Below are 25,725 nucleotides of genomic sequence, written 5' to 3' on the forward strand. Positions count from 1 at the left end.
TGTCTGAAATAACCATAAGACAAAAGTAAAATAAAACATGAAAACAGACATGACATGCCAGGTTGAATGTAGTATAGCTTCTCATGCGAGTCCTGAGCTAGACTGACTCCATGATGGTGGCAGCTCTGGTTATGAGGTATGAGACGCAGAATAGACGGGTCCAGGTGTGTGAGAACTGGAAGTGATGTCACTCAGCAGCCCACTCTCAATAACTGGAGATGCATGTAGAATGAGAGGAGAGGCATTAGGTGATGGTGCCAACTCCTGGGAAGGGGTGGTATTATAGGTCGAGAAGCCCTGAAGTTGTCTTCCAAATGTATGTGTGTAATATTATCTATCTATCTATCTATCTATCTATCTATCTATCTATCTATTATATAGTGCCTTTCATGTCTATCTATCTCTCTGTTTATCTGTCTATCTATTATATAGTGCCTTTCATGTCTATCTATCCATCCATCAATTTTCGAACCCGTTGAATCCGAACACAGGGTCACGGAGGTCTGCTGGAGCCAATCCCAGCCAACACAGGGCACAAGGCAGGATGTGTATCTATCTATCTATTATATAGTGCCTTTCACATCTATCTATCTATCTATCTATCTATCTATCTATCTATCTATCTATCTATCTATCTGTCTATCTATTATATAGTGCCTTTCATGTCTATCTATCCATCCATCAATTTTCGAACCCGCTGAATCCGAACACAGGATCACGGAGGTCTGCTGGAGCCAATCCCAGCCAACACAGGGCACAAGGCAGGATGTGTATCTATCTATCTATTATATACTGCCTTTCACATATCTATCTATCTATCTATCTATCTATCTATCTATCTATCTATCTATCTATCTATCTATCTATCTATCTATCTATCTATCTATTATATAGTGCCTTTCAAATCTATCTATCTATCTATCTATCTATCTATCTATCCTGGCATCACTATGGTATGGTATGGTGACAAATCATTGTTGTTACTTCAGTGCCGATTTTGTGTTTCTTTTTCTTTCCTTTGTTTCTTTTAGATTGCACTTCAATGAGAAAAGCTGACGTTTATTTTTTGGCTGACAACTCTGGAAGAATTAGCAAAGATAGTTTTAAGTTGATGCAAGCCTTTCTTCGTGACACCATACAAGCATTTCCACTGGGAGCGAATCAAGTTCAGGTTACAATCGTGATGTACACCGAAAATCCTGTCCTGTTAAGAAGAAGTTCTGAGAAGGATGATGTGCTGAAGCTCATTCAGGGAATGGGACAGCATTTAGGAACAACCAACACTGGAAAAGCATTAAGTTACACCCTTCAACTCGTTGATAAAGCAAAACAAGTCCGGAACGTTCCCACATTCGTGCTGACCCTAACAGATGGAAAATCCATGGATGATGTAGACGTGTCATCTAAGGCCCTAAGAAGTAAAAATGTCAAAACCTTTGCCATTGGAGTGAGTCGCGCCAATGACACTGAACTTCAGGTGATCGCAGGCTCCAATGACACGAGGTTCCACGTCAGCGACTTTAGCAAACTGAAGGATATCAAAAACAACGTTGTCCAAAAAATGTGTCTGCCTGAGGGTAAGAGATTTTACTCCTTTGAATGTGCCTTATCAAGGAATTGTTTGACAATGCATGGTTTAAATTTGTTAATAATTCTTATTTTATGAAACCATGAAATTATTAAATGGTAAGGGTTGTTATTTCAAATATTAAAAATGTTTTTTGTAATCATTCAGAATGACAAGCACAGATAAAATGTTGGGGTCTTTGGCAGAGTCCCCATTTAATTCTTAGTGATTGTATATGGTACAAATGACTGTGTGGTCTGTTTTAAGGATTCTTCAGCCAAGAAGAGTGGCTTCAGGGGACAGAGCTCCATCTCCTTCAGAGGCAGGTTTATAAATGAATGCCAAATGGTGGTGGGCGACACTCTTTCTGATCAATTCTTTTTTATGAATTAATTCATGAGCAGCGACAAATCAATTTAGTGGAGGTCAACGGGAGTGCTAAAGCATAGAGCAGAAATCTTTATCAGGAGGATTAACTAAATAAGCACACACCATTCTTTTGTTATTTTTCTGCAAACTCAGATACAAAAATGGCCATTGAGATGACCTTTGAACCTTTCACCAATTGACATCTCAAAGTCATAACCCCTAAGGCCACACCCCTGGCAACCGGGGCCTGTGTCATGACAATGGGATTCACAAAATGGTGGCACCCAAAGAAAAACAAAACGAGTCCATTGCAGTGTACCTGAAATAATACGCTACTGAAGGGCTGAGGCCCTGAAAGGTGATCCCCAGATACTGGCGTACAAAAAAAAAATAAAATAGCAAGTTGATCACGGAAATACGTCTTCACAGACGGGAGACTCCAAACAGACTCGGGGAAAGATGGCAGTGGCATTGATTCTGAAGTCGATGAGGCGAAGGGGTAGGTCGAGGCACCCCAAACCCAGAAGTGACGTCAGGCACCGTCAGAACGTAATTCTCTGGATCTGCACAGGGAAGGAGAGGAGAAGAGTTTTATTTATATATACAAGCTGATTACTGAGTGCAAGGGAAAAAGTAAAATGTAGTATTTATAAAATAAGTTATTAAGTAGTAAAACATTTTGATAAAAGAATTTGAAGAACATATAAGAAGTGTATAAATTATTAAACAGTAAAACATTAACATTTAAGAAGTAAAGATACATTGAGTACTACTGCAGTGGTTTCGGGTAAACTACCTGCTTGACAACCTTGCACTACGTGCCTGTGATTTAAGAGAAAAATTATTCTGAGAAATGTGGACGCTGCCCTTCCATGCTTAGCGGGCAGAAGGTCCAAACAATTCCCAAGTCCAATACTTCACATGAAGAGGTCGGTACATCTTCTTAGATGTCAACCCTCCATCTTCCTAAAAGAATTCATCACAAAAGCAACCTTGAATGTTGTGGGGTTTTAGTGACCTGAACTCACCTTAAGGGACAGTAAGTAGTCGTGCAGCACAATTTACAAAGAGAGTCACGCATTGATGGCGCCGATCACACTCATTCGCAAAGATTTCCACTCTCCCATGAGCCAATGGGGCACTCGAAGTGTGCGAGAAGAGAGGACGCCGCCCGAAACTGCGAAGCTGTCGACCCGGCAGAGCAGCCCAACATTCCATGCCTTCCAGCATCCACTTTGTTGTCACGACCCCTCGCCGCTGAAGGTGGTCTTCTACAGCTTGGCGCAGTTAAAAAGTAGAAAGACATAAAGTGTTTTACTCATGTCTTCTATTATCAAGTACTGCCAATTAAAAAAAAAAGTTAGAATGTGGCAGTTTTCGCGACAGTCACGTGGATGAATTAATAAAACTTCTCTGTCAGAACGTGCCTGGCAGCGGACAGCTCAGCGCTGGAGTCCAGAGAGGTGGGCTGGGAGAGGGCAACACGGGGTGCACTTCTATGGGATAGATCTGCGTGTTTGTGTTTACTTCTTTTCAATATCAGTAAAATAACTCTCACACAATTTGTAAAGACGATATAAAAATGGCGTCCACAAACGAAGTGATTAGTTCCTGTATTATAATATGTTCTGCGGTCATACGTAATTTCTGTTTCAAACGCGAAAAGAATTATATATATATATAGATATGTATACCAGTAATGGTGCACTGCTGTAATGATAACGTGCAGTGACTCCACTTGACTTGAGCGTTCCTAGTTTTCATCCTCTTTCTCTGTACGTTTATCATTCATTTGCTCAGAGGTTGATGCGCGTCCCGTTTCCTGAGCAGCTCTTCTTTTCTCCACCCTAGCGGCCCGCTTCTTTTCTTCTTTCGTTGGCATCTTTTCTCGTTAAAACTGATTAAGTCAGTGTTTGTGTTGCAATTGCTTAGTACGTTTTCTTTCATTTTTCAATTAAGCTGGCACTTAATTCTGAATGATTTAAGATATGAAGAGGGAGGGGAAGTGACGAGGAAGGTGGTAGGGATGAGAAAGGCGCCCGTATGCATGCACCACATGGCCACCCTGCTGCACACTGCCGAGAGTTGATTCTACAATAAAATAAAATAAAAATAAAAGGAGGAGTAACCTTGGAGGTCAATCATCACCTCGAAAGTGGATAGTAGACGTCACGTAGTATCTGCGTACCAAATTTCAGGTCAAACGGTTTGCGAGCAACAGGTGATTTCAAATCCTGGACAGACAAACAAAACGGCCATGGCAGCGTGTTATAGAAGAAGATAAAGTTTGAAAACCATGTTTTATTAAATGGCAAATGAGTGTTTTTTCATGTCTGTACAGTAATAGTTTGTCTAATCCATGTGGAATTCATCTTGAAACGTGACACACGTACAAAGCCTGGTAGCCTCCTTAGCATTAGCATGTTTTCTCGAAAAAACACGTAAAAAGCATTGCATTTATTGGTTTAAAAAGTGACATATTTATTAAATCCGATCTTTCTTGTGTAAATCATGCAAAACGCTAAAAGTATAAAGTCAGAAGTGTAGAAAGCATAATAATGATACAAATAATAATAATAAATAATAAAAGTAATGCCAATACAGTATATGCTGTTTGTGTGGTATATCGTAAAGCGCGGTGAAATAATAATAATTAATAAATTAGTAATTTTCTCACTACTCAAAGCGCTCAGCAATTGCAGGTTAAGGGCTTTGCTCAATGGCGCAAAAGAGCAGAGTCACTTTTTTGGCATTGACGGGATTCGAACTTGCCAGTGCAGATCCCAAGCCTCAGAGCCACCACTCTGAAATACCCAATCCATCGTCACAGTCGGGACAATAATAGTTTAGTTCCTTGCGGATTTTCTTTTCACACCGATCAGCTTTTGAACAGCACACTGCACACGTGCGATTGACACGAGCATCACTTTCAGATCCTTCAGAATCTCTTCAGATTTTGCTGTCCGTTTCATTTTCACTGCCTGAAGTCACATTCACTTTGTCATCACTGCTCGTTTCTTACAAGACGCCATTATGAGGCTAGACGAAGACGTGCCTGCACTGTTGCCCGGGTATCACTTGATCCTGTCCTTATATCGTTTCCCAAGCAGCGCTCAGCACTTACACAGTTAACACTTTTACAGCCCGAGTAATCCTGAGTTCTAACGCTTACGTGAGACATGTCTATATAGTTGCCTGAGTGACGCCCAGGACTAACGCTTCTAGCTCTGATTTTACAGCCCGAGTGACGATCAGGAAGCTAAGGAAGTTAAAGCTGTTCACTAGGTGGTCTAAGCTGGCATTCCACTTTGTTCCTTTTCTCCAACTCCCAGAAGCCCCCTGCAACCACACTTATTTGCTTGTCCACAGCACTGGGACACACTGCAATGGCAGTGAGCCTGAAAATTTGTCACCTTACAGTAAATACGTTTTAATACCAGATCAACACGTAATCATCCCAAACTCATAGCACACTGCAACTAACATATTGATGTCACGGTGTAGCGGGGCTACATAGTAGTAATAGTGTTTGTGTTCGTACCACGTGCGTCTTGTTTCCATCGTCCCGTTTACTGTTTGTGTATGTCAGTGAATGGATGATGGAAGGAGATCGCAGCCCCATACCTGGAAAACACCGGTTTTCAATTAATCAATTACATTCGTCACAGGACTATAAAAACAATCAAGAGGAGAGGAAGAGGAGAGGAGAGAAGGAGATTTTCGATATACGACCTGCACGAACCACCTGTACCTGCTGTATTTCACATCGCGCATTTCCATCCAGTTTGTTTTTCATTCTGCCGGACTCACTCCAACACCCTCATCATCGAGAGACCCCGGGGTCGGATCATTTTCCACCACCGCCGAGGATACACGGTGAGGCTGTTCCATTTTTTCCGGGAATTACAATCACTTCATATATTGGTTAACCAGTCATCTGCATTCAGGACAATTGTTACTCGGACTCCAGTTCACGACCGTTCATTACCGTATTTCATTCATTCTTTTTTGGTATTTGTGTTGTTTGTTATATGTTACCAGGGCAAGGGAGGGGTAGTTGTATTCATCTAGGGATTTGTCACGGTGTTGCTTTGGTGGAGGGATATTTATAATTTGTTTAGCTTGTCTGTTTCATTTAATACAATTTATTAGTTTTTAAGTTTACATATCTGCTTTTCTTTTGTGCTTTTTTACACCGTCGATTGTGGGGGAAAGGTTTAATTTGTTAAAGGTACGGCTTGATTAAGATTTAACCTCCGCGATTAATCCAGGCCACAGGTCTTGGAGGTGTAGCTGCCGGCCGGGTAAGGGGCGGCCGTTACAACGGAAAATAATGCTAATAAATCACAAGAACCTCAATTTTACTTTACAATTCAGAATTCCTTGAACATTAAAACCCCAGAAAAGACACATAAATCACCAGGATCCATTCAGGAGGAGGTGCAAAAATGAACAAGAGCTGGAAGTCGTAACAACCACCACCTTTATGCTTCACTTCGTTGTATTCTAACGTTGTTATGCATTTTCTGTGAATATTCCTCTTGCGCTAGCGTACGTTTTTTTTACGTTTATTTATTTTTTTTTTCTTTTCCAGTTTGCAAGAAGGCTGAAGCTGATATCATGTTCTTGCTTGATGGCTCTGGAAGCATCGAACCGGAGGATTTCCAAAAAATGCTCAGTTTTGTGGAAAGACTCATGAAGAAGATAAGCGTTAAGAATGGCCACACGAGATTTGGGGCTGTGCAGTACAGTGACGTCCAAAGAGAGCAGTTTCCGTTATCCAAAGACGTGAACAGCCACGTCGCGAGTCTGAAGAACATGCACCAGCTCGGCGGGGGAACCCTGATTGGCAAAGCGCTGACTTCTATAGACTCATATTTTCAAAAATCAAAGAAGGAACGACCCTTCATCGGCAGGTACCTGGTCGTAATCACTGATGGGGAGTCTCAGGATGAAGTCGCCGCTCCAGCGTTGGCTTTGCGGAATATTGACGTTCAGATCTCCTCCATTGGCATTGGCAAGGTTAATTTTAATCAGCTGGTGAATATAAGCGGCTCTCAACACCGAGCATTTTACATCCACAATTTTGATGACCTAAGTAAGACCTTTGAAAACATTCTTTCAACTCTTTGCACAAGTCAAGGGGGTAAGTCCAAGTTAGTGGCATAACATTTTCAGTAAACTATGAAATATGACCTGTAAGTTGCATGAGCGTTTACACAAAACGTCTGTGTTGTGGGTTGTCATGCTTAGAAGAGCTTTTATTTACTCCTTGAGCTTTCAGCATCTAGTATATTTTTGATGGAATAGTTTCAATATGAACTGTATGTGTACATTTATCCAGAAGGCACAATATGGATGGCTCCTTATCTTATAATGGAAGGTCTAGGATGGATTAGCTGCCCGACTGGGTTGAAAGGACCGAGGGGGACTGTCCTCTGTAGAGAGATAAACCCCTGATATACGGGGTGGCTGGTGTTGCTGCCAGTGAGCAACCTGGGGGCTTGTAGTCCTGGTGAGAAACCCTGCTGGAGTACTTGGGGGACCACAAGGTGGCACTGCAGAGGGAGGTCATCTCCTGTTTAAAGAGATCACTCTGTCTATCGACATTGGGGAGATGTTGGGGCACTGGAAGTACTCCCGGGTCCGACACAAATGGAGCCACTCTGCATTCCCCCTTTGATTGGTGTCAGGAGGATGCGGGTGATGGTTGTTGGGTGGGGATGAGAAGAAGAATAAAGGGAGACAAAGAACAGAAGCTTCGTATCTATCTATTGTGTAGAGGCTGTGTAGAGAAGCCCACTCAGAGATCCCTCATTACAAATAAATCCTTATTTGAATCAGGGACTTGGTTCTGTGCAATCGTATCTGGCATCCGGTGTGCTATTACACCCCCTACAGGTCACTACATCTATTTCCTTAGCAGAATCCCTTATCCAAGTAAGCATTAGTCTGGTGGACTATTTGGGAACAAGTGTGACAGGACAAGGTAACAAAAACGGACCATCACAAGTGAAGAGATGAGAACAAAACACAAGCGAGTTGCACTTCCGTGGCTTAGATAGGAAGATGTTTTGCCAAACAAGAGGGTCTTCAAAAGCCTCTTAAACACTTTGAGGAAGTCCACATATCATATAGAAGCGGGCAGCTCATTCCACCAGACAGGAGCAACACATGAAGAGTGTCTGGATTGAGATTTGATGCCTCTGTGGAGGTGACACCACCAGATGCCGTTCAACAGCAGACCTGATTGGGTGAGAAGGAGTAGAGGACCTCACGAGTGTTTCTATATAATCTGTATATATGTAGTACTTACTCTGTAGACAAGGATCTGAACTTGATATGTGCTGCCACAGAGAGTCAATGTGCTGATCTGAAGAGAGGAGTGACATGAGCCCACCTTGACTACTTGAACACCAGACGTGCTGCTGTCCCTTTGACTGTAGTCCAAGACAAGACCAAAGCCTGGACCAGGAGTGGAGCTACATACTCTGTCTGACCTTGTTGATGTCGTATAGCATGGGTCTCCATCTCTGGTCCTGAAGGGCTACAGTGGCTGCAGGTTTTCATTCTAACTATCTTCTTAATTAGTCGCCATTTTTCACTGCTATTTCACTTTTTTCCCCTTCATTTTAACGGACTTGTTTTTTAGGACTCAATCCTCTGAATTGCTTTTTTTTTCCTTACGCGACACCTGAACAGAAATGAGACGTGACGTCAGTGAGCCAACAGATGCCCAGCCAAGTCGGGGCCCCAAACTCCAACCAGTTTCTTATTGAGAAGACGATTCTTGTTGTTAATTTAACCTGTTATTTAAATCCATTACTTGTTGCTGAGCTCATTCCGTCCCAGTAGATGTTTCCAAAACTGTGGATTTTCTTGAAATGAAATTGAAATGTTTTTAGAACCTGAGGAGGTTAACATTATGGAGTCCTTCACCCCTCTTTATCTTTGATACTATGGACACAGGCCAGCTCGTCGTGGGTTGTCTCGTTTTTTTATCTCGTTATTGTTTGATAGTGAGACCAGCTATGTTATATAAGCTGGAGACGATGGCACAGGAGACGGAGCTGAAGGTGGCAGAGTTAAAGATGTTGAAATTTGCATTGGGTGTGACGAGGATGGACAGGATTAGAAATGAGGACATTAGAGGGTCCGCTCAGGTGAGATGGCACTGGTTTGGACATATGCAGAGGAGAGATACTGGGTATATTGGGAGAAGGATGTGTGAAGAAACAAACAAGAGGACCACTGTAAAGTGTTGGGGACTCCAGCAAAACAGAGTGGAGTCTTAATTTGCTTTTCCTTCCGGTGGTCTGTGGAAGAGGGAAAAATAGTGTTAGTGCCGTTCATCAACCCCTGGCTCTGTGCGTTTCTCCCAGTTAAGCCCTTAGACTGCCTCCCAAGCGTACGTGTATGACAGATGCTAAGGATGGAGTTTCCAGCTAAGACGAAAAGAGAAAGATCTAAGAGGAGGTTTATGGATGTGGTGAGAGAAGTCACGCAAGTGGTGGGTGCAATGGATCAAGATGACGAGGACAGGAAGATATGGGGACAGATGATCTGCTGTGATGACCCCTAACAGGAGCAACTGAAAGAAGAAGAAGAAAGGGTCTAAGTCTTAAATAGAAAATCGGTTAAAATGAAGGTGACTAAATAAGAAGATGGTTAGAATGAAAACCTGCAGCCACAGTAGCCCTTCAGGACCAGAGTCGGACACTCCTGATGTAGAGTGTGAGTTCGAAAGTCCAACAGACAGTTGCAGTGTGGTCAGTGGAGGATCTCAAATTGCAAATCCACTGACTCATTCCATTTGGACTTGGACAGCATACAGGCTTGAGCAGATATGTGTCAGATGAAATTTAATGGTAATAAAAGTAAGCTATTACACGGAGGGAATAAAATTGTGAGGCTTGAATGCTCTGAATTAAGGGGGAGGATGAATGCAGACACTGCGTTGGGCTGGCACCCTGCCCAGGGTTTGTTTCCTGCCTTGCTCCCTGTGTTGGCTGGGATTGGCGTGTAGTTAGGATATAGTGGGTTGGAGGATGGATGGATGGATGGATGGATGGATGGATGGATGAATGCAGACAGATGCAGAAATGTCCTTGAAGAAAACCTGCCCCAGAGTGCACGTCACCTCAGATTGGAGTGATGGTTCAAGGACCCAATGCACACATGGAAGGTCTGAAAACTGAAAGTTCACCTCATGAGAAGGGCTTAGGAGTCTTAGTGGATTTGACACGATCATCTGGCAAGACAGTGTTCAGAAGCCATTAAGAAGGCTAACAGAATGCCAGGTTATATAGCGCCTTGTTGTTTGGAGTACAAGTCACAGGAGGTTCTGATCAAGCTTTATAACACACTGGTGAGGCCTCATCTTGGAGTCCCGGGTGCAGTTTTGGGTCCAGCAGACATAGCAGCACTAGAGAAAGTCCAGAGAAAAGCGACTAGGCTGATTCAGGGCTACAGAGGATGAGTTATGAGAAAAGATAAAAGAGCTGAGCCTAATGCTTGCATTTGGTTTAGGTCTTGTTAGGTTTTAATTCACAATTGGAGGTCTGAAAACTGAAATTCCACCTTATAAGCACCTTGACGTGTGGCGTACAAATCACAGGAGGTTCTGCTCAAGCTTTATAACACACTGGTGAGGCCTCATCTGGAGTCCTCGGTGCAGTTTTGGTCACCAGGCTACAAAAGGGACATAACAGCACTAGAGAAAGTCAAGAGAAGAGCGACTAGGCTGATTCCAGGGCTACGGGGGATGAATTATGAGGAAAAATGAAAAGAGCTGAGCCTTTGCAGGAGATGAAGAGGAGACCTGACTGAAGTGTTTAAAATTATGAAGGGAATTAGTCCAGTGGATCGAGACGGTAACTTTTGTGGAAGAAAATTTTAACGGACGCCGCCCACTGGAATGCCCCGGTTTAAACAATGAAACAGGAGAAAGCGTCGGTCATTATTGTTTATCTAAACCTTGCAAGAGGCAACCGCATATCTTAATAGCAAGTTTAACAAAGGAAAAGAGCATCCTCTGCGCTATATTGATACAATTCTTCGATTACCTCACAATTCTATTGAATTCATTATATAATCAGATTGGTTACGCCCAGTTGCTAACGGGACATGACAAACGTTGATACCTTAAATAACCATAATTAACTCGTCCACTGGGTTGATTTGGGAGTTTGCAACTTCTCAAGAGAATTAAAAGTACACTCCGTGCACAGGATGCACGTTCATTTTTATGTTTCCTAAGTTTGCCATCAACAGGAAACTTAACAGATGACAATAGAACAATGATTAGACCTTAAAATATAACATTGTCCTTTTAAGCTTTATATAAAAATAACTAAAATGCATTTATCATCGCGAATAATAAAATAACAACTTCAGCCTTTAAGCGTAAGCTCTGAAGGATATGAGACTCGGCTCATGTTAGGTGCACATTGGACCAGGGTTCAAAATTCAACTCTTACACTTTAAAGTGAGTTCATCAAGACCACGGGGACACAGTTGGAAACTTGTTAAGGGCAAATTTCACACAAACATTAGGAAGAGAACCATAGACACTTGGAATAAGTGACCACATAGTGTGGTGGATGGTAGGATTTTAAGAACATTCAAAACTCAACTTGATGTTGTTTTGGTGGAATTAGGCAGCAGATCGGATTGGCAGACTGCGGTGGGCTGAATGGCCTGTCCACATCAAACATTTTTCTGACATTTCAATTTAACTTGGGTAGTGTTTTCAATTCATTGTTGAGTGACCCTAACTCTTCTGTCTGTTTCTCTCCTAGAATGTTCAAGGCTTGGCATGGCCGACGTCATGTTTGTAGTCGACTCCTCAGGGAGCATCGGGGATGCTAATTATCTTTTGATGAAGAATTTTATGATTTCCTTAGTTAATCACTCAGATATTGGCAGAGATAAGGTGCAGATTGGAGCCATGATATATAGTGCTGAACCTGAGAAAGGCTTCTTATTGAACGAGTATCTGAGTAAGAGTTCTGTCACTAATGCAATCCTCAGTCTGAGACACTTGAAAGATACCACATACACAGCCAAAGCCCTCAACTTCTCCAAAGATTTCCTGGAAGAGTCATTTGGGGGCCGCAGAAATCAAAATGTGAAACAACTTCTCATTACCATCACCGACGGCGAGTCCCACGACAAAGAAAAACTGGAGGACACAGCCAAGTACATCAGAGACCAAGGAATTGACACCTACGCGGTTGGAATAAAGGAGGCAAAGACAGAAGAGCTTAAGATCATCGGAGGCAAAGACGAAAACTGGTTTTATGTGGACAATTTTGATAAGCTGCAAGACCTGCAACAAAAATTTTCTGAAATAGTATGCGGTAACACTCCAACAAGTGAGTATCATGCTGGCTTCAGACGTCATAAGTGACAGCAGGTTATTGCAATACAGTAGAAAGAGAATCTCTGTCATTGTAACAATTTACTTAAAGAATTCAGTCAGCCTTCTTCTTCTTCCTTTTCATTTGTTCCCACTTCTTTGTGAGTTCAATGTGTTTCATCAACCGTCTGTTCGGTCCTGCACCTCATCCCCAGTCAGACTCTTTTCCTTCACATCTTCTTTCACTTTATCCATCCACCTCCACTTTGGCCTCCTTCACTTTCTCTTCCATTCCCATCATCACTCTTTTGACCACATCTACATTCTCTCTCCTCATCACACGTCCACACCACTTCACCCTACGTTCCTGGACTTTCTTACATGCCTCTCCCACTTTTGTTGTATCTATGATTGTCTCATTTCTTATTCTGTCCTTCTTTGTGACTCCACACATCCATCTCCAACTTCTCATTTCTCTCATATCCACCTTCTTCTCCTGCTGTGCCCCCCTGACTGCTCAGGTCTCAGCTCCATCCATTATTGCTGGTCTTACCACTCATTACCTTTAACCAGTCGCCTTAATTCTTCGATCACTCAGTACTCCTGATCCCTTGTTCCATCTAGACTGCACTCTTTGATTTATCTCTGCATCTACTTCATCATCTTGGTCCACCAATGATCCTATATATTTAAACTTCTCAAGTCTTTTCAAGAGCTTCCCCTGCAGGCTAACTTCTGAATCATGACCATCATTAAACCTCAGATTTTCTGTCTTCTTCTTTCTATTTAACTTCCAGAGCTCCTCTCCATTCATCCAACCTCCTCTCCACTTTCACTTTTCTGGTGCTACACAACACAAACCCTGCACCGGGGGATTGGACTTTTATCCCAACACTTACATAATCAGATCAAAGAAATATGGACTTCATGAAGACACCTGTTGCAGACCTCCTCTAACTGGGGTCTTGTATGTTACCCCAACACTGCCTTAAACCCAAGTCCTCACTCCCTCATACGTATCCTGGACAATCCTTTTACACTTTTCTGGTCCTACTTTCTCTCTCATGCACCTCCAGACCCCTTGACATGGCACCTTCTCCAAATCAGTAACCGCCATATGCAGACCTCTGTTTCGCTCGATGCTTCTTTATGAGTTGTCCCAATGCAAAGACTGTATCAGTTGTTCATCTCCCTGGCATTAAACCAAACTGCTCCTCCCATATAGTGGTCTCTTCCCTAAGCCTTCTCTCTATAACCCTTTCCCAAATGTTCATTGTGTGTGACATCAGCTTTATCCCCCTATAGTTTCCACAGTTCTATAAACGTCACCTTTCTCCTTATCAATGGGTCCAATCCCAGTGTTCCTCCACTCCTGTGGTATTCTCTCCTGTTCATAGATCTTCTGTACAACACATCTGCTCCCTCTTCTCCTAAACTCTTGCACAATTCTGCTGGTATTCCATCCAGTCCTGTTGTCTTTCCATTTTTCATTCTTGTCACTGATTCTTTGACTTCCTTCAGTTCATGTTTATTCTGAATAGAAGTCCTAAAACTTCAACTCCCATAGGAGACAACAGTGCCATTCAGTTGTTATGTATTAGGACTTCAGCAGCAGCTGCCAAATTTAAGATAATAAGAAGCAGATCATTAAACACTTGGTAAGTTACAACTGTGCCGTCATGCTTTATTGTTTTATTATCCAATACTTTGAACCACTCTGAAACCGATTAAAGAGACACTTAATATCGAAGACTTGTTTGGCAGGCTCCATGATTTTTTATTTTTTGCTTTTTTTCTTTCAGCTTGCAAAACTGAAGTCGACATCGTGTTTCTTCTTGATGGCTCAGGAAGCATTGCGGAAACTGATTTTAAAAGAATGCAAAATTTCACTAAGGACATCTTGGAAAATTTCCTCTCGGGAAGTAATCAGGTCGGTGTGGCGCAGTTCAGCAGCTCTTATTCCGAGGAGTTTCCACTGACATTTCTGAAAGGCAGAGAAGCCTTCACTAAAATCGATTCGATACATAAGCATGGCGGTGGCACCTTAATAGGCAACGCTCTTCATTCCATCAAACCTCTATTCACCACTGAGAAGGGCAGTCGGAAGAATAAAGGAGTTCAGCAGATTCTGATCGTCATCACAGACGGAGATTCCCAAGATTCGGTGGAGGAACCGGCGAGAGATTTGAGAAATGACAACATTTTCATGTACGCAATAGGAATAGGAGCCGTTAAACAAAAGCAGTTGGACCTCATATCCAGCACACGTGAAACAACGTACAAACTGAACAATTTTATGGAGCTGTCGAATATCAAGAAACGAGTAACTCGTGACATTTGTGACCAGCCAGCCAAACCTTCAAGTGAGTAAAGCCATTTCATTTTAAACGAGTAGTGTGATGTGTAGCGCTGCTGCCTCGCACTTAGGAGACCCGGGTTCACTTCCCGGGTCCTCCCTGCGTGGAGTTTGCATGTTCTCCCCGTGTCTGTGCGGGTCTCCTCCGGGTGCTCCAGTTTCCTCCCACAGTCTAAAGACATGCAGGTTAGGTGCATTGGTGATCCTAAATTGTCCCTAGTATGTGCTTGGTATGTGTGCGTGTGTGCCCTGCGGTGGACTGGCACCCTGCCTGGGGTTTGTCTCCTTGTGCCCTGTGTTGGTTGGGATTGGTTCCAGCAGACCCCCATGACCCTGTAGTTAGGATATAGCGGGTTGGATAATGGATGGATGGGATAGTGTGATGTGTAGATAAAGAACAAATAGGAAGGCGACTTTTTTTTAAATGGAATCAGTAATCCAACTGGAAATAACGAAAATGGAGGATGTGATTAACCAGAGCATTGGACTGACTTACCAAAGAGACCACAGACAGTCTGGCTTTGGCTGAAAGTGGCTCTGTTTCAATTTTTTGTCATATTTGTTTTTTCTGTACTTTATCCAAATCCAGTTCTGTAAGGGTGTTCATGCACAGCAGATTCACAAAGTCTTCAGACCCTTCACTTTCAGCGCACTTCATTCAGGTGTAGATTTAATTTTCAATGGAGACGTTCATCATTTTTGTCCATCAGTCTACACCCAGTGACTCATAATGACAAAGTGAACTCACGTTTATGGAAAGCTTTGCCAATTTATTCAAAATCAAAAATGGAAATCTCTCCTTCTTAGAAGTATTCAGACCCTTCTCTGTAGCTCTCTGGACTGTGGTCAGGTCCATCCAGTTTGCTTTAATTCTGCTTGAGATGTTTCCAGAACTTGCCTGTAGTCCACCTGTGGGAAACCGAAATGACTGGACATCATTTAGAGAAGCATCTGTGGACCTGTGTAGAGCAGGTCCCATAATTCACAGTGATGGTCATGACAAAAACCAGGCCATGAAGTCCAAGGATCTCTCTGTAGTGAGGCAAAGCTCAGGGCAAGGGGGCAAAGCTATTTTAAAATTTCCAGGAGCACAGTGGCCATAACAATTGTGAAATGGAAGAAGTTTACAACCACCAGGATTCTTCCTAGAGTTGGCCAAACTAAGTAAGCTGGTAAGAATGGCCTGGTCAGGGTTAGGGGTAGGGTTAGCTGTAACCAAGAATTTAATGGTGTTATGGCCTACCAAAAGGCCTAGGGATATATAAGTAGGCCACACACAAGTGAGAAAGAGAGGGAGACAAACCATAGAAATAATACTAAACCAGCTAAATGAAAACAGACTCCATTTATTGTGAAAAAGGAAAAAACTCACAATAATGGAGAAAGTTACACAAAACAAAAACAAGGCAGGAGAACAACACTAACTTAGCTATCTAGCTACACAAAGTTTGCACAGCTAGATACACACTGTCAATATTTATCACATAGATGGCTAGCTTACAACATTTACATTTCTTTAATGAGTAACAAGAAACAAAAACCCAAGACCACCCAACCCTAACTCTCCATACCTTGTTCTGTCCTTCTCCTCTAACACTTTCTCTCTCTCTCTCTCTCTCTCTAAACTAAAACCCAAAGAAACTTCTTTTACAAATCTACACCCCACCCACAACCCAGGTGATTTCTTAACAATGGGCAACACAATAGGTGGGTAATTAGGGCAGGACTCAATTACGTCATCCGCACCAAATTAGAGGAGAGTTTAACAAAAAGATCTAAAGTAGGTCGTAACAAATGGTCACTCTAACAGAGCTTCAGGAACCATCTGCAGAGAAGAAAGAACCTGTCAGAAGGAAAACCATCTCAGCAGCACTCCATCAATTAGGCGTTTATGATAGAGGGGGCAGATGGAAGCCATTCTTGAGTTAAAGGCTTGTGACTGCACACTTGGACTCTCAGGGCCTGAGGTAAAAGATTCGCTGGTTTGAAGAGACTCTTTGGGCAGAACTTCATGTTTGGTGAAGACCAGGTACTGATCATCAACCGCCTGATACTGTCCCTACAGTGAAGTATGATGGTGGTAGCATCTTGCCATGAAGTTGCAGGGAGACTGGTCACTAAACCTTCCCAAGAGTGCACGCCACCTTCGACTGGCACAACAGTTCAGTGACCCAAAGCAAACAGCCAAGACAACACTGGAGTGGCTCTGGGACAAGTCACTGACTGTCCATGAGTTACCCAGCTAAAGCCCAAACTTAAACCACAAAGAACATGAGTGGAGAGACCCTAAGATGGCAGATTACCGACACATCACATCCAATCTAATGGAGCTTGAGATGATCTGCTGGGAAGAATGGGATAAAATGAACAAATTCAGGTCTACAAACCTTGAATACTTCTAGGAATGAGAGATTTCAGTTTTTGATTTTCAATAAATTTGCAAACCTTTCTGAATACATTCTCTGCTTGTCATGTTGGGTTATTGAGTGTAGCTCGATGGGCAAAGATGGTGAATTTAACCATTTAAAATGGAATCTATATCATAATAAAGTGTGCAGAAAGTGATGCGATGTGAAGACCTTCTGAACTCTCAGGTCAGGGTGGTAAAAATCCTGAAAAGCAAACCAAGAGCTTTATGTGCTGTGCAACAGGTACACATCCTGGTCTTGTTCTTGATACGTAGACTATTGGAAGTTTGAAGTTCTCACCAGGTATCTGTGTCCATACAGTGTAACATCTCAGCGGAGTCTCACATTCATTTACACATGCTATGAAATTCTCTTTCAGATTGCACTATGGATATCGTAGTTGGCTTTGACCTTACACGCAATGTACAACAAACTTCCCTGTTTGCCAACCAAGATAATCTGAAGGCTCTTCTACCTGAGATTTTAAGAACTATCTCCTCCATTAAAAATCTCAGTTGTATTCCAGGATCTCAGCCAAGAATCAGTTTTGGATTTCAGGTTCCAGATGCACAGCAGGAATACGAGTTTTCATTCAAACTTTATAACGAAGACATGTTTCCAGAATTAGAGAAAATGGTAATCAGTGGCGGAGCCAAATTAAACGTACAGTTCTTAAACACGCTATGGGACAGGTTTGACGAACAAACGGAGACGGTGTCCAAGGTGGGTATGTCAACGAGATCGGGATGGCACATCTATATTTGTGTGTACACATGTCACCACCTAGATGAACCAGGTGGGCTCCTAATATGGCAGAAATTGGAGGGTGGCATTGTTATGAACAATACAACGTTCACTTATGAACACTCAGACTCAATACCACTGTCCGATTACGTTGGCTTATATTATTTCCTTGTATTACTGATGTTTGGTCTTAATGTTTGACAACCTAGATGTGGTCTTCAAAGATCCAAGTTTGCACCATACTCAGCTTCTCTGTGCTTATTAATTTCTAATTTTGTTTTCATGGGCGCCAACATGCCACAAATGTGGGGATGGGGTTTACAACATTGTTAATAATCCAACAATAATACAAACAACAACAACAGGATTAATAATAATAATACGAGGGACATTCAAAACATTTCTGCACTTTTATATTTCCGTTGAAAATGGTGAAGGTGAGAAGAGTAGTGATTGGTCGTGTCTGAGAGTGTCATGTGACTAGTTCTGTCTGACAAGCCGGCTGCCTGTGTGTTTTAGTTATAAGAGTTGTCACCCTGTGGTGAAGATGGCTGGCAAACTTATTAATTGTACCAAAGAGGAAAGACGTTCTCTTGTATGCTTTTTCGTGGGTAGAAGGTGTGCCGGGAGCACAAATTCATCTCTGCATGTGTGCTCAGTATGTGGATAAAGTTCCTTCTCGTAAAGTCGTCTACAAGTGGATTGAAATGGCCATACTAGTGTGAGGGTTGCAGAGCGCTCCGGACGTCCAGCTACAGCCACAACCACGAGGAATACATCCTTTGCATCAGTGGCTACACACTCAACCAAAAACATTTTTTGCTGATGGCATTAAAAAGTTGGAATGACGCTAGGAAAATTGCATCGCAAAGGAAGGTGACGATGTAGAAAAGTAATGTCATTTGTTTTTCAAATTCTCAATACCGTATTTACTCATGTACCACGTGCCCTCGTCTAAGACGTGCACCCTAATGTTTACAAAGAAAATCACGAAAATCATTTTGCCCCGTGTACGACACGCATTGTGATTGTATAGGAAGTGTTTAGAGAGAGAGCGCGAGAGCGAGAAAGAGTGTAAGAGCGTGAGCGAGAGGCGGAGAGAGAGAGCGAGTGGGCGAGCACGTGAGCAAGAGAGAGAGAGAGCGCGAGTGTGCGAGCAAGCGAGAGTGTGAGTACGTGAGCAAGCGAGCGAGAGAGAGCAAGCGAGCCCAAGCAGAAGAAGTAAACATTACAGAATTACATCTCATCGTGTATGACGCACACCTGATTTTCTAATGCTAATTTTTGGGCAAAAATGTGTGCGTGGTACACGCATAAATACGGTAAATATCGTTAATAAATAAAAAGTGTGGAAAGTTTTTGAACATCCCTTGTAATAATAATAATAATAATAATAATAATAATCCTCAAACTGTTGTAGCATAGAAGACACAGACACAGCATAAAGACAAAAACACAATCGAAATGGCCATAGGACTGGAGCTCTTGAGCGCGTTGCTAAAGGCTGATTTAATTCAAGCTTCTCTCATGTAGACTTATAATAAAACTTGGCAAATATCGCTCTCCATTCTCCACCACCATCAATGAGATTTGTACTTGGTACGCTAACAAGGGTTCTTCATAGTGCATGGGTCCCTGAAAAAAACTCTTTGAAGTCGTGCACTGATTGGGTAATTATAGTCTGTTATTTGCATACGTGAGGATTCAGTGAATAAGAATTAAGGGCAAATGTTTATACTTTATCAAACAATGCAAAAACAACTATGCACTAAAACGTTCCCCTTATATTCCCTGGCTCCTGGGTGCCCGCTGACTGCTGCGCTGCTAAAAAGAATTAAATTGTGCGCACTGTGCACTGGCACAGGCTAAAAATGAATTGTGTTAAAGTCAACAAAGCCAGTAAGAGACTAAACAGTTAAAATACCCTCTGGTGGGGTAAGGCAGATGGGGAGAGAAACAAATTGGAATCGCTAAACACACATTTGCTGTTCACTGCTAAGTCGAAACCCCTAAATACTCTCATATCAAAACCCAATATGCTAGCTATAAATCCAGAGTTAAATAAACAGAGCAGACATTCCAGTTCTAAAAACCCAAACTGAAGAATGTGAGAAGTCCCAATACAGAATCCAAAGACAAGACATTTTTCAAAAGGAAAAAGGCAGAAGGTCACAAAAAAAATTCACAAAAAGCACAGCCAAACACAAGTAGCCTCACCACTCCCAGGCATGGTGGAGCCGAACCACCAGGAATTGTGGGAAACCCTCCAGATTTATAGGGCAATGGAGTGTTTCCTGTGGAAGAATGTCAGGTGGCCACAACCCTTGGAGGACCACCCACAAATCAGCCAGCTTATATACATAAAAAAAACATCAAAAACAGAGAAATGCACATAATCAATAAAAACCTAAGATTCTACATCAGTCTGCTCAGATGAGGCTCACCGTAACTCAGCAGAGGCCCAAATACTATCTGCTGGCTTTTAGCAAAACAACTCCAAATGTCCATAAATCTGTCAAAAATCTCCATAAGAGGGAGGATAACTATCAACCTCTGGCTTGTGTACAAAAGATATTTTAGACCATTAGAACACTCTGGACGAGGACAGGCCATTAAGCCCAACAAAGCTCGCCAGTCCTATCCTCTTATTTCTTCCAAGAAAACATCAAGTCGAGTTTTGAAAGTCCCTAACGTCTTACTGTCTACCACACTACTTGGTCGCTTATTCCAAGTGTCTATCATTCTTTGTGTAAAGAAAAACTTCCTAATATTTGTGCGAAATTTACCCTTCACAAGTTTCCAACTGTGTCCCCAGGTTCTTGATGAACTCATTTTAAGATCAACAAGGAATCTTTATAAACCAAATTTAGAAAGTTAGGACACAATAAATAAAAAAAGGCAAAAGGATTTTCCTGAAAGGCAGATCTCAGCAAAAAGAAAGAGAAATGCGTATAATCAACAAAACCTAAGATTCTTCACCAGCCTGCTCAGATGAGGCTCGTCGTAACTCAGCAGAGGCCCAAATACTATCCGCTGGCTTTTAGCAAAACAACTCCAAATGTCCATAAATCTGTCAAAAATCTCCATAAGAGGGAGGATAACTATCAACCCCTGGCTCACGTACAAAAGATCAACAAGGAATCTTAATAAACCGAATTTAGAAAATTAGGACAAAATTAAATGTAAAGAAATGCAAAAGGATATTCCTGAAGGCAGCCCTCAGCAAAAACATCCAAATACACAATCCATAGGCAGAATCCAAGAGAACAAAAAGGCAAGGACTTCACCAAACCCAGTGAGTCCAAGCATAAACGGCAATGTCCATGGGAACTCCACAATAACTGAAATGATCTCCTGCTCCTGAGCCTTCTCCGCCAACTTAAATAGTGAGACGGTGGGCTCAGGAGTGACGACATTAGGGTGGCCCTGCTTCCTGGGGCTCCATCTACAAAAATACAAGAAATATAAAAGGACACGATTTATATATAGAAATGTAATAATATGTAAATAGATTAGTATTACCTTACCAGCACAAAGACATAAAAAGGAACATTAGCAGAGTCCAGGGAACACACCCAGGCTGACATATTCTGTAACACTCGCGACATCACACCTGAGCAACAAGAGACTTTGCAAACAATGGAAGTCCACTCTAAGTTCCAAAGTGACGGCTTCCAAGAAAAACAAAATGGCGGAGTGGGGGAAAAAAAAGAAGTAAAAATATATCAAAACATCAAAATTGAAACAAAGAAGAGAAGAATTAAACATTTCAATTCTGCACATTCCCACACCCCCAGATACTTTGAAAATGACTCAGAAAGATGCAAGACTAAACGTGACACAAAATGAAAATCTTGCGTAGAGTTCCTCGCACCGTAAACGTTTTGGATTTTTGTGCTTCAGTCAGTTTTTCACCCCAACACGCACATCACGTGTTGAACTCCTGTGTGGTTTAGTTGGATCGTTAGCTTCTCTCTTAGAAAGCTTTGTGAAAATCCAGGTAAGTAACGTCGTCTGCATCTCTCTGATCCTACTGTACGTCTTTAGTGCTTCTTCCGGGAGTTCCAGCGTGTTAGTGAAACGCTGCTTTCTTGTGACACACTCACATCTTCTTAATTATTTTTCAGGTGCTCCTGCTTTTCACAGATGGATTGGATGAAGAAATTGAAGCCCTTGAAGATAAAGTCGAGCAGCTCAAGAACAAAGGTACTTGGGGGTTTGGGAGAGGGCTTGGTTGTAGATCAGGGGTGTTGAACTCCGGTCCTGGATGGCCGCATTGGCTGCAGGTTTTCATTCTAACCATCTTCTTCATTGGTGATCAGTTTTTGGCTGCTAATTCACTTAGTTTTAATGAACTTGACTCAGGCCCCTTAGTTGCTTCGTTTTCCTTAATTAGCAGCCAAACAATAATTAGACACAAAACGAGAGCCACACGACCAGCTCACCTGAAAATAGAGAAAGGTGAAGGTCTCAGTAAGGCTGATCTCTCAGGTCACCAAAACTTTTTGATGATGTTCTAAGAAAAAAGGAGAATCAACAGTTTTTGAAATGTCTGCTGTAACAGAATGAGAGCGGCAGCAAGCCATGGAATTACAGTAATCCCTCGCTATATCGTGCTTCGACTTTCGCAGCTTCACACTATCGTGGATTTTATATGTAAGCATATCTAAATAAATATTGCAGAGTTTTCGCTGGCTCATGGATTTCTGTGGACAATGGGTCTTTTTATTTATGGTACATGCTTCCTCAGTCGGTTTGCCTAGTCGACTTCATACAAGGGACGCTATTGACGGATGGCTGAAAAGCTACACAATCAGAGCACGTGGTTAAGTTCCTGAGTACTGATTGACTCAGCGACGGACAGCAGCATTCGATTCCGCTTTGTGTTTGCCAGGAAGATAAGGAATAAGAGGACCCAGCACAGGAAGAAGACGCCAGTCTAACTCTCAAGTGTCTCGCGACCATTCTGCAAATAGCAAAAGATCTCCAGACATCGGTTGAAGAATGAGACCCACAAATGATTCGTTCTTTGCAATTTAGAAATGCTGTTGATGACACCACGGAAGTGTATAAAAACCTCCTTACACAAATGAAAAAGCAGCGCCAGAAACTGCCCATCACGATGTTCCTTACCCGCAAAACACCGCCAAGCACGTCTTCAGTGGAAGAAGAAAATCCAGACAGCGATGGCAGTGCTACACAGTCGCCCGAAGAAGCTCCTTTAGAAGAGCTGTAACGCTTTCCTTTGTTGTGCAGTAACACTTATCTCATCGTTATCGGACAAGTCGTCGTGTCATTGTTGGTGAGTACCCATAAGTAATTTTCTACGCACTTAGTACATATACAGTACAGACCAAAAGTTTGGACACATCTCCTCATTCGATGTGTTTTCTTTATTTTCATGACCATTTTCATTGGTAGATTCTCACTGAAGGCATTAAAACTACAAATGAACACATGTGGAGTTATGTACTTAACAAAAAAAGGGTGAAATAACTGAAAACATGTTTTATATTCTAGTTTCTTCAAAACTCTGATTACTGCTTTGCACACTCTTGGCATTCTCTCGATGAGCTTCAACAGGTAGTCACCTGAAATGGTTTTCACTTCACAGGTGTGCCTTATCAGGGTTATTTAGTGGAATTTCTTGCTTTATCAATGGGGTTGGGACCAGCAGTTGTGTTGTGCAGAAGTCAGGTTACTACACAGCTGACAGCCCTATTGGACAACTGTTAAAATTCATATTATGGCAAGAACCAAGCAGCTATCTAAAGAAAAACGAGTGGCCATTATTACTTTAAGAAATGAAGGTCAGTCAGTCCGGAAAAATGCAAAAACTTTAATTGTGTCCCCAAATGGAGTCGCAAAAACCATCAAGCGCTACAACGAAACTGGCACACATGTGGTCCAACCCAGGAAAGGAAGACCAAGAGTAACCTCTGCTTCTGAAGACAAGTTCATCCGAGTCACCAGCCTCAGAAATCACAAGTTATCAGCAGCTCAGATCAGAGACCAGAAACTGAAGGCACACTGAACCAGCATGGCTACCACAGCATCCTGCAGCGACATGCCATCCCATCCGGTTTGCGTTTAGTTGGACGATCATTTGTTTTTCAACAGGACAGCACCTCCAGGCTTGACCAAGAAGGAGAGTGATGGAGTGCTGCGGCAGATGAGCTGGCCTCCACAGTCACCGGATCTGAACCCAATCGAGATGGTTTGGGGTGAGCTGGACCGCAGAGTGAAGGCAAAGGGGCCAACAAGTGCTAAACACCTCTGGGAACTCCTTCAAGACTGTTGGAAAACCATTTCAGGTGACTTCCTGTTGAAGCTCATCGAGAGAATGCCAAGAGTGTGCAAAGCAGTAATCAGAGTTTTGAAGAAACTAGAATATAAAACACGTTTTCAGTTATTTCACCTTTTTTTGTGAAGTACACAACTCCACATGTGTTCATTCGTAGTTTTGATGCCTTCAGTGAGAGTCTACCAATGGAAATGGTCATAAAAAATAAAGAAAACCCATTGAATGAGGAGGTGTGTCCAAACTTTTGGCCTGTACTGTACGTACATTAAGTGTAACTGTACACACGTTTTATACAATTTTTCTTGCACTGCACGTATTTATTGCTGGTGGCCTGTCTATCGTAATGGCTGTAACATACGTGATATCGGAGACGCTCGATATCTTTAAAATAACATTTCGGTTTTATTTATATTTACATGTTTTTAATTTATTTTTATATTACCTAATCAATTACAATGTGTTTAAAACTGTATTACGTATTAAATAAAACTCCTCAATGATATACGATACGTATGTTTGTGTGCAGTATATAAACAGTGTGTTTACATACATAATTTCAGCGAATCTTACCTAATATCTAAGAGAATACAAAGGGTTTATGCTGTATATCTGTGCGGGAAACGTTTATAAGAGTGTGGGAGAGTTTATAAGGGCTTCAAATATCTAAAAATAACATATAAACATATGGATTTTATTTCACGGATATTCACCTTTCGCAGGGTGGGGGGGTTCCCCGCGATCGAGTAGGGATCACTATAAATGAAGTGGCTTCTCATTATGAGACTGGTTGGAGTGAAATTGGTTGGAACTTGAAGCCCTAATTTACCTGGTCACCTGTCAGCTCATTTCACATTTCATTTCTGTTTGGCTGCCATTTGAAGAAAACGCAAATCAATTCAGAGGACTGAACCCTTAAAAACAGGGCGATTAATCTGAAGGGAAAAGAAGCTAATTAGCAGTGAAACCTGGCTAGGGTTAGAATGAAAACCTGCAGCCACTGCGGCCCTCCAGGCCCGGAGTTTGACGTCCGTGTTGTGAAGTGAAGTACTGCAGTATGACGTATCAGCAGGAGGGCCACCAGGCTGATTAGACAGGTCCATGAGCTACGAGGAGAGACTGACGGAGTTGAACCTTTTCAGTTTAAGCAAATGGAGACTAAGAGTTCAATTCATTGACATTTTAAAATAAGTAAAGGAATTTAGTGCAGCGGGTCTCAGCTGTTACTTCAAAATGAGTTCAAGAAGATCACAGGGACGTATAGTTGGAGACTTGCGAAGGGTGGATTTCACACAAACATTAGGAAACAGAGAACCACAGACACAAGTGTGGTGGTCAGCAGGACTTTAGGGGGTCTTGAAATCTCTCAACGCTTTAGATTTCAAACAGTCTAAGTGTTGTGTGCAGGAGTCAGGAACATGGCAAAAGGGCACGAGACCCCCAAAAAGTACCAGAAGAAGAAGCCCGGGTCCTTCACTGGCCAACCCAGAACAAGCTCACTCAACAAAATGGGGGAAACTAGTTTTCTAAGTTCAAAATGTTCCAGACACTTTTGAAATATCTAAAATGTCAAACAAGAGGGAGAAACTGTGAGAAACTCTGGCTTGTAAAGACAAACGG

At 42.2% G+C, this 25,725-nt stretch overlaps 1 protein-coding gene across 1 annotated transcript in view; it reads left to right on the top strand.

The window, feature by feature from the left end:
* Positions 1 to 25,725, top strand: part of LOC120516009 (collagen alpha-6(VI) chain-like) — a 202,962-nt gene that overhangs the window by 40,320 nt on the left and 136,917 nt on the right. Inside the window, exons 6-11 of the mRNA XM_039737435.1 lie at positions 1,032 to 1,577; positions 6,531 to 7,082; positions 11,737 to 12,312; positions 14,099 to 14,659; positions 17,440 to 17,783; positions 21,932 to 22,010. Of these exons, the coding sequence (XP_039593369.1) occupies positions 1,032 to 1,577; positions 6,531 to 7,082; positions 11,737 to 12,312; positions 14,099 to 14,659; positions 17,440 to 17,783; positions 21,932 to 22,010 (2,658 nt within the window). The remainder of the gene's footprint in view (positions 1 to 1,031; positions 1,578 to 6,530; positions 7,083 to 11,736; positions 12,313 to 14,098; positions 14,660 to 17,439; positions 17,784 to 21,931; positions 22,011 to 25,725) is intronic.

Source organism: Polypterus senegalus, chromosome 15 (assembly GCF_016835505.1).
Source record: "Polypterus senegalus isolate Bchr_013 chromosome 15, ASM1683550v1, whole genome shotgun sequence".
Lineage (NCBI taxonomy): Eukaryota > Metazoa > Chordata > Cladistia > Polypteriformes > Polypteridae > Polypterus > Polypterus senegalus.